Source organism: Streptopelia decaocto, assembly GCF_964273445.1.
Source record: "Streptopelia decaocto genome assembly, chromosome: 7".
Classification (NCBI taxonomy): Eukaryota; Metazoa; Chordata; class Aves; order Columbiformes; family Columbidae; genus Streptopelia; species Streptopelia decaocto.
This window is the reverse complement of record NC_138661.1, coordinates 35,846,428-35,856,346: the sequence shown is the minus strand read 5'-3', so window position 1 is coordinate 35,856,346 and position 9,919 is coordinate 35,846,428. Positions and strand designations below refer to the sequence as shown.

At 46.4% G+C, this 9,919-nt stretch overlaps 1 protein-coding gene across 1 annotated transcript; it reads right to left on the bottom strand.

Annotated features, from left to right (window-relative positions):
* Nucleotides 1–8,624, bottom strand: PIGH (phosphatidylinositol glycan anchor biosynthesis class H). Its single transcript, XM_082057404.1, has 4 exons — nucleotides 7,694–8,624; nucleotides 5,537–5,746; nucleotides 4,808–4,891; nucleotides 1–1,274 (listed from the first exon to the last, which is right to left on the bottom strand). The coding sequence occupies exons 1-4, from the start codon at nucleotides 7,868–7,870 to the stop codon at nucleotides 1,173–1,175; spliced, it is 573 nt and encodes a 190-aa protein (XP_081913530.1). The 5' UTR covers nucleotides 7,871–8,624; the 3' UTR covers nucleotides 1–1,172.
* Between the last annotated feature and the right edge of the window lie 1,295 nt (nucleotides 8,625–9,919).

Below are 9,919 nucleotides of genomic sequence, written 5' to 3'. Positions count from 1 at the left end.
AAAAAAAAGAGACAAATACCAGTTCAAGGTTACAGTAACTTTTAGCTCAGCAACAAGGAAGAATTTCCCAACTTTAAGTTACTCTGAAGAGCACAGGACAATAAAGCTTTATTCACATAGTCATTGCCATTGTTTTCAGCAAAACATTTTCCTCATATTCTCAGAGCAATTGATTTGGCCCTTCAAATGCCTCATCTTTTCCATGTCCTGTGTCACCACACCCCTGCCCCATTCAGCAACAGGTCCACATCTTCCCCATCTGCCTTTTGCTACTTCTGTACTTACAGGAGCTCTTCTTGTTGCCTTTGACATCCCTCAACAGATACAACTCCAGGTGGGCTTTGGCTTTCCTAACCACATCTTGGGCAGTGTTGCTGTGTTCCTGCCAGGTTACCTGTCCCTGTACACTTTCTTGTTGTGTCTGAGGTCTGCCAGGAGCAACTTGTTCATCCTTGCAGGATTCCTGGCATTTTTGCATGACTTTGTGCTCACTGGGATGGACTCTTCTTGAGCTTGGTGGAGATGATCCTTGATAGTCAGCTTTCTTGGACCCCTCTTCCCTCTAGGGCCCCATCCCCTGGGACTCTTTCAAGCAGATCCCTGAAGAGGCCCAAGCCTGCTCTCTTATGTTTATTTCATTAAACATCATTGAATGCAACAGTATATTTTAATTTTCTGTTATTTTTCTTTCTGAAATTCACCTGTGGATCATGAAGTCACCAGCCCAGCCCACACATCAGCTTTGGTACGTAGAATGGTATACACTTCTTCAAACCAAAGGTTAAATAGAAGCAAACAAAAGCATACTTTTGACAGTCTAGCCCAAATTACATTATAAAAAAGAGTAAACGTTTGATGCATGTTCTTGCCTCCCTTTGCCCTATTTCCCATAATTCTTTTCTGGAGAGGCAAGGAAAAACCACTTCTGTCTGAGTCGAAAAAGTTCTGCTCACCTGTTTTCATAGCAGATGATTTCAAGGTTTGCTTCTGTCCTTGAGCTGCCATTTTCTCTAACAACTCTATGGGTCTGTGCAGGCCGTCAGCCTTAAAATCACTGTACTGCTGCACCACTTGCTACTCATCTAATTAAAAAAGCCATAAGGCAGTTTTGCTTCCTTTTCCACGTGTCTCTCCAAGTCCTGCTGCAAGTTTGCTGCCTTGATTTTTTTTTACTATTTTCCTCCACTTGATTGCAGCTCTGTCTTCCTCTGCTCCAGGATTTCTTGACAACTTTTGTACACTTCTATCAGGCAGTCTAGACGTGGCTTGGAGCTCTAGAGTTTAAGTCAAACAGCAGAGAATCAGGCTCTGAACTGTCTGTAAAAGCACTGGAAAGCTTTAGCTTCCCATTAGTAAGATTGTCAGGCAGAGGAAGGGATGCAGAGAGATGACACAAAGCTGACTATCAGAAGCTTGCATGTTTAAGGAATGCAACAGCAAGATCTCTGTAGTTGATTTGCTTTCTCGAATTAAGCCAATGGAGAACAGATTTCCCTTTTACATGTTTGTTGAGAAATAATCCATCAAACTCCAGGAGGTGTTTGATGTAAACTGGTGAAATAGGAATACAAAGCCACTCCACAAGCCATACCTGCTCTGTGATGAAAAACGCCAGTCTCTAAAGCTGTCCGGTCAACACATGAGCACAATTCTGCAGTTAGCCTGAATCTCTCACCAAATCAGAAATCCTCCCCTTAGCTCACAGTTCACAGTGACAGCACAGAAGAACATCCACACCTCCAAACCCATTAACCTATCTGCTAGGCCATACTCCCTCTAGAGATGCATATTTCCATGTACTAATCCATCATCCTAGAAGATCGCAACCTTGAAAAATCTACCTTTAGGACAGGGAATTCAGACACCTGGCCCTTGGCCTCTGCTAGTACTGTCAACAAAAGGACAACAGAAAGTTAACGGAGCAGATCAACCTGAGTGACATCACGCAGCACAGGACAACCAAGTGATCAGGCCCATGGTCCTGCTTGATCAACCTGATCTCTTTCTATGACAAGGTGACCTGCTAGAGGATGAAGGAAATGCTGTGAATGTTGTGTACTTAGACTTCAGTAAAGCCACCATATCCCACAACATTCTCCTGGAGAAGCTGGCAGCTCATGGCCCAGGTGGGTGTACTCTGCAATGGATAAAGAACTGGCTGAAGGGCCGGGCCCAAAGAGTTGTGATGAACAGAGCCAAATCCAGTTGGTGGTCAGTCACAAGTGGTGTTCCTCAGGGCTTAGTATTGGGGCTGCTTCTGTTTAATGTCTTTATCAATGATCTGGATGAGGGGATTGAGTGCACCCACAGTAAGTTTGCAGATGACACCAAGTTGGGTGGGAGTGTTGATCTGCTGGAGGGTAGGAAGGCCATACAGAGGGATCTGGACTGGCTGGATTGTTGGGCTGAGGCCAATAGCATGAGTTTCAACAAGGCCAAGTGCCAGGTCCTGCTACACTCAGCATACATCCTTGAAGAGCTGCTAAAGGGCTAATAAAGATATAAACTTTGGTACTGTCTATCTAGATCAGTATTCAGAGATGAGATGTTAATTCCTGCCCTTGGGTCACAACAACCCCAGGCAATGCTACAGGCTTGGGGAAGAGTGGCTGGAAAGCTGCCTGGGAAAAAGGACCTGGGGGTGTTGATCATCACCTGGCTGAACATGAGCCAGCAGTGTGCCCAGGTGGCCAAAAAGGCCAACAGCATCCTGGCTTGTATCAGGAACAGTGTGGCCAGCAGGACTAGGGAAGGGGTTGTTCCCCTGTACTCAGCACAGGTGAGGCGGCATCTCGAATCCTGTGGTCAGTTTTGGGCCCCTCACTACCAGAAAGACACTGAGGTGCTGGAGAGAGTGCAGAGGAGGGTGACAAAGCTGGTGAAGGGTCTGGGGCACAAGTCTAATGAGGAGCAGCTGAGGGAACTGGGACTGTTTAGCCTGGAGAAAAGGAGGCTGAGGGGAGACCTTATCACTGTCTACAACTACCTGAAAGGAGGTTGTAGCATGGAGGGGGTTGGTCTCTGCTCCCAAGTAGCAAGTGATAGGCCAAGAGTAGCAAGTGATGGCTTCAAGTTATGCCAGGAGAGGTTCAAATTGGATATTGGGAAGAATTTCTTCATGGAAAGGGTTGTCAGGCATTGGAGCAGGCTGCCCAGGGAAGCGGTGGAGTCACCATCCCTGGAGGTGTTTAAAAGACACATAGATGAGGTTCTTAGGGACATGGTTTAGCACCAGAATTTGGTTTATGGTTGGACTTGATCTTGAAGATGTCTTCCAATCAAAATGATTCTATGATTCTAAAACATTAATTCATTTCACACAGTGAACGGTGATCAAAATATGATATTCCATCACTTCTAACCTGGTCCAGATTAAAACCAGCAAGGAGGTGAAAGTTTCCCTGTCCCACAGTCCCTATGGTCCATGACTTTTGAGCTTCCAAAACAGCTTTACTGTGTAAAGTCCATCAAACGCCTCTCCTTGCAAGTGTTGCTTAAGAGGTCAGTTCAGCTCAGAAGTGCTCCTGGGCTCAGTGACATGGTAATTTTTATTTTTGAAGGCTGACAAAACTTAGAGGAACCCAATGAAGGAGATGCAAAAAAGTTACTAATTACTGCTCCTTCAAAACTAAGTAACATACTAACTTGCAAGTTAAAGTAAGAATTACTGACTGGTAATGAATTGCAAACTGGCACAGCTCTTTCTGTACCTCCTTTGCTGGTGGAGTCAACTCTACCAATACGAAGATATTTCCAAGAAAATAAAACTGTTCAGAGTTGAGCTAGGAAAAAAGAGAAACTACACAAATGCCAGGCAGCCTCTTTGAAGCTGAAAAGGAGCATGGATAACTAAAACCAGGTTCCTGATTGCAGCTCTCTGGAATTTATTAGCTGTTGATTTCCAGCAAATCCATTTTTTTTCCCTTTGACTGTGTGTGAAATACTTAGTTTATATTATTGTTAGTATATGTCTTTACAATTGTGGGACTGAATTAGTAGGAAGTATTGATGGACTAGTCTATTTATATCCATAAGTATTTAGCTGAAGACTAACTGTGCCCAGTCACAACCTCGATGTGGACTACAAATTGACAGCCACCAGCAGCAGGTAGATTAAAAAGGACAGAGAGGGCTATAAACCACAGCAGTCTAAGATGTGAGGCACCTCTGTACTGCTTACCACCATGCAAGGATCAGGGCATCACTGTGTTAGGCACATACACACAGAAAGAAAAACCATCCCAAAAAATGGGATTATGAACAGTCAGAACAAGTTAGCATGAGAAGAGAAAGGGGAGACAAGGTAATGGTAAAGCAAACAAGTTATTATACATTCAGCAAATTGTTCACAGCTTGTACTGTGATCTTTGTCAAGGGGTGAGACAGGGCAAGCCAAGGAGGTTTCTATGAGCACTTTTGGCACACAAAGCTGAGAGAAATATCAACCACAGTACAGTGCCATAATTATGATGGTAACACTGAGTGTTAGACTACACAGAAAGCTGTGAGTCCTCAGTACCCTACATGAGTCAGACTCCTAGCTCATGCAAACTCCTGGCTGGGTTCAAATTTATACAGCTCCCTGTTGTTTGAATGGAGGGAAAACGAAAAAAACAACCCTGATAGGTGTTTCTATGAGACTTCTAACATCAGCCACTGCACAATGCTCTAAGACCCACCCTGAAGGCACAGTCAGGTAAAGGCAACTGTAGTCAGCTACCTGCAGTGCAAAACACACGTGCTAAGACAACTGGCACGCAGACACACACAGACCACAGATGTGGATTTCCCCACTGTTCAAACTCACCTGAAAGAGTGGCACAACCTCAGATACTCCCTGAGGATCCCCAGGGTCCTGGAGGAGGATGCACAGGTAGTAGATAACTTTTTGCTACAAGACAGACAGACAAAATCATCAGAGTTTGAAAATGCTACCCAAGTGCCTGGAGTTACCACAGAAAGAGGATCTGTTTCAACTCATTGGGCTGAAGGTCAATCACCCCAGGCCATGGTCAAGTCTACAAATTTACATTTATAATTATAAGCTTTCCTCCCTTCACACAATATAAAAATAATTTTACCTGTGTTTTTTTCTACTTAACCTGAAAAGAACACATATATACTGAGTATGTAAGGTCTACTTTTCTACAGGAGCTTTATAGAAAACCCCAGCAATAGAAAAAATTATCTCTCATGTTGTCTGTCTTCTTATCTCCATCCTGACTACTTATGGAGTCTGGCATCAGGATTTGTAAGAACAGTATAAGACAAAGAAATAAAACCACTGGCTCGGTGTCAGTGGCATTATGTAAGGGATGGACTTGACTTCTTGAGGCTATCTGTTTGGCTTGTGTTCTCCTTTAAAGGTGAGAAAACTGGTAAGAGAATAAAGAAAGAAATCTGAAACAAAGCTCCTAATGACAGTAAAGCTGTGGATGGTGCTGTGTTTAATTGCTCTGGTAAACCATGCTCATGAACATGTACTGGACACAAGTGTGCCTACAGATACAGAAACAGGTAGGCTGTGTATGATTACCATATGGATGGCTTCATTGATAACCACATCCTTCACTTGACCCATCTCAATGAAGGTCGTGCTCTCTTTCCCTGAAGCATAGGATGAAGTCACCTGAATGCCGAGTGAGCCGATGACCAGGAGGGATTCCTGGTCAATCTTCATGAAGTGCAGGTATATGATCAGGCCAATCAACGTGATGAAGATAGCAGAAGAAAGCATCATGCTATTCTGTAACACAAGCCAAGCAAAGACAGAGCTCTGGTCCTACAATGAACTAAATACAGCTTTAGATAAAGTAACATTGCACGATAAATTATAATACTAAAGCTACAGTTACAAGGCAATTTTACTCAGGTGGTGTCCTTTTATTCACCTGACCAGCTGATATATGTGTAATGAGATTTAAATCAGTCTTCACAGTACGGTCTGAAAGAACTGGGAGCTGAAATGGATAACTGCAAGAAAATTCTATTCCCTTGTAAATTTAGCACAGAAATCTCAACCAAAACCAGCCAGTTACATCAAAGACGGCATATTATACAAATGCCTATAGAGGTGATGTCACTGACAGAGAAGTGCTGTGAAATGTTTGCTAGAACTGAGGGTGGAATCACAGAGGGGTAGAAAAAACATTGGCCTAGTGGTTGTCTTCTTATGAACTGGAAGTCTAAACTTGTTCAAACCTCATCTGTCTTCCTGCCTTAAATACCAATCTAAAGAACATTTGCTTTCTCCTTTGTTTTGTCTGAGGACAAAAATCTTTTGCATGCTGCAATCTTGGGATTGCTGTTACATAATATAATACATAACTGATTAAACTTTAGACACAAGTAAGTCATTTGAAGACGTGGTAATAAATCCCAAAGGTCCACAACCTACAACCTATTTCTGGGACATGTTTTGGAGAGCTGTAGGCCTCATACCCATGAATCAAAGTTAGAACTGACACTTCTGAAAGGACCCAGATCTACTGCATGGCCCTACCACTCAAGCTGGGCCTGTACCAACATGTGAAGTAAAGAAGCCATGGCCACATTCAAACAAAAAGGGTACAGGACTCCTCTGAAAATTTGTTATCATGGGAAACCCCCCCCCCCCCCAAACAAAAAACAAACCAAGAGTCATTAATTAGATACTGAAATCCACATAGACAGAGACTTTTGGGTCTGGTTCCCCCGCAGAATGCAAGTATTGCAGTCGCTTGTGTAAAAGCTGCACAAACACATGTAAATCCAAGCAGGAAGACAGCGGGTGATAACCAGTGGCTGGGGTGTCTGCTTTTGTAACAAAACTCAAACACAGCTTCCCTTCCAGCTAGAGGAACATAAACCATCTTTTCATATCAGAAACCTGCCAACTGACTCATGTTGCAATCTCTGCCTTCATTCCTTGGGAAAGATTATTGAAAAAATGAAGAGTGACAGTGATAGTGTTGGTCACAGCGATCAGCTTCTTTGGTCAAGTTATTGGCTTTAATCTGGAGGTAACTGGTCTGGGTCTAAAGCTGGTCCTTCCCTGCAAGTATGGGTCAAAGATCAGATATCTACACCAATACTTCTGGATTTATCAGAAACTTTTGAAATCTGTACTGCCAAGGTCTTACTGCCTTGGCTGTGAAACATGAGCAAGCAGCTGACACTCACTGAGCAGCATTCTCCGAGTCACTCAGGAAAAACCCTTTGGGGATTAGTAGTCACTCACCTTCTTCAATATATTCTTTATTCCCAATTCATACAATTCATCTCTCTAAGTAAACACCTGTTATTTGGACTCAGAAACATGCACCAGGCATCACTCAACACCCATACGAACATCTAATCTATGGCAAGAGGCTACAAACCAATGGAGGCACTTGAGAAGCCACCAAGAGCACTCGGGCCGTAGCCAGTCTGTGCTGAGGCTCCGGCCAACACAACTCTCATTTTTTCCACTACACACTCAGCAGGATCTACCACCTGTTTGCTCCCGGGGCACGGAGCAGCTCCAGGACACAGGAGACCACCCTCCCAGCGGCTCTGGCTGCCCCGCCCCGGGAGCACTCGGCACCCGCCACCTTGGACCGCAGCGCCGCTCCCCGGTGTTCAGCGGGACACCGGCTCAGGGCGGCAGCCAGCCCAGGGCCACCCCTCGGCCGCGGGGAGGCGCGAGGGGCGGCGGGCCGGGGGCGGTCGGTACCTCGCTGAGCACGAAGAGCCCGTAGGCCGCCAGCCAGACGGCGGAGGTGACGGCGCTGAGCGAGCGGAGCTGCAGGCGGGGGCAGCGCACCGCCAGCTCCCGGCAGGAGGCGCTGTGCTGGCGGCACCGCAGCGCGATGGGCGCCCCCGAGGCCGAGCGGTACGGCCGCTCCTCCATGCCGCCCCGCCGGAACCACCGAAAGCGGCCTAGAGCGGCCCGCCCGCCTCCTGGTACGGCTCTGCCGCGCACTTCCGGCCGCGGGCAGCGCTGAGTGGTGCGGCTCGGCGGGCAGGGCGGCTGGGCCTCCCGCGGGCCCCGCAGGCCGCTCCGGGCCGCAGCGGGGTTCGGCCCGGCCCGGCCCGGCCCGAGCGTAGGGCGGAGCCGCGGACACTCCGCAGGGTTAGTGCGGCGGTGCGGGAGGAGCCTCAGCTGAGGTGAGCTCAGGGGAGGCTCGTCAGGCCTGGCAAATGCCGTCTCCCGGGCAGCCTCCCGTGCCGTGCGTCCCCAGCGCCGGCCCCGGCTGTCCGCCCCGGCGCGCCCCGCCCTGTCCCGGGGGTGGTGCCGCTGCACTGTGCAGCTCGGCTGAGCCTGGCCAGGCGTCTTTCCCTCGTCCTGATCGACATCAGGAGCTTCTGCGGCTTGCAAATGTTGACAATTGGCTGCTTGCTTCCTCTGGTGGTTGAGTAACAGTTGCAAACATCACAGGTTTTAGTGGTGGCGGGTATGTCTCTTGCCGTGAGGAAGAGAGACAGGGTTTTGTCCCCATCTTTTCTTTACCAATTCCTGATACAGAAGTGTATCATTTTGTCTATAGCATCCTCTACTACAAGCTCTTTCGGTTTGTTTCGGTAATTTTTTTTTCAAAGTTTAAGGCAGTGTTTACTGGTTCCTCGACGACTAAGTACCTAATAAATTGGAGACTTAGCTTTGTGTACAAAGAGTTGATGAGTCTTTGTGTTGTGTTCTCTTTAATACTTTTCAGTTATTACTTTATATGACTTGCCTGGCAGTGACATAAAGCTACAGCTCTGTCATTTCCAAAGCATCATCCTAACTCCTTTGCCCTTTTTAGTGGTTTCCCCTCTCCCACAGTCCTGGAGTGTGTCCATTGGCTTTAACTACAGATACCATCTTTTTGTGAGCAATTCACTTTACTCGTGGTATATCTACAAACCTGGTATTAAAAACTTGTAAGGGCAGCAGAGGAGTCTGTAAGGGACATGAGAAACGAAGGGGCATTGAAGAATCACTACCAACATCTTTGCTTGGCCTCGAGATGGTTGGCACTTATGGGAGTCCAGGATCTCACTGTGACACAAGAGCTGAGGTGAGGGATGGGCTGGAGCTCTGAAAAGCTGGGCTGGCCTTTCTTTACAAAGAAAAGTATTATGGCAAACAACGCATTGCAGAAATGGAGGAGAAAATGTTAAAAAGTGAGTGAAAGAAGTTTATAGATGGAGTGAAACTGGAAAATAAATTGAAAGCGGCGTTACAGGTTTTTTTAAAAGGGAAGAAATATTTGAAAAGGCAGGTGAGAAGGACTGAAGTAAAAAAATAGGACCTCTGGTATGACAACCTAGGAGACACGGACAGGGAGAAGGGGAAAGGAAAATTGGAGTAGGGGGTAGAAGAAGAAAAAGCAATGTGAAGAGTGAGAAAGTTGGTGACAGGAGGGAAAATCTGTGTGAGCTCCTGGAGGGATGGCAATGGTAATTCACATTAACAAAAAGAAATGGGAACTTACTGGGATATAAGAGACGGGGAGAGGAACTAGAAATCTTACGAGGAAAACGCAGAAGTGTGAGTGGGTCTCTTTTTGTGTGTCACTGGCAAGTCCCAGTTTAGCCGTGCTTGCGCCCCGTTATCTCTCTTCTCACGAGCGCTGCTAGCCTTTCTTTCAAATGTGTATGTAGGGTTGCATATTAGACAGTAGGAGTCACGTCAACTTGTCACAGGAGGGAAAGATGGGGGCATTTACTAGTTTTTGAGTAATTTCTTAATCATAAGCCTTCAGCTGCACTGTGAATAGGAACAGTGAGAGCTTTGAGAACTTGCGAATTATCTCAGGCTGAGACACCCCAAGATCGGATGCTTGTGGAGAGGTGGCTTTTTAGTGCTTTGTTATCAGATGATGAGCATCATCTCAGCTTTTCTTTGGTAAAGCCCAGGAGCAGCGTTGCTGTGAGGTGGCTCTCGGGAGCTCGGTATGGCGAGCAGGGGAGCCGG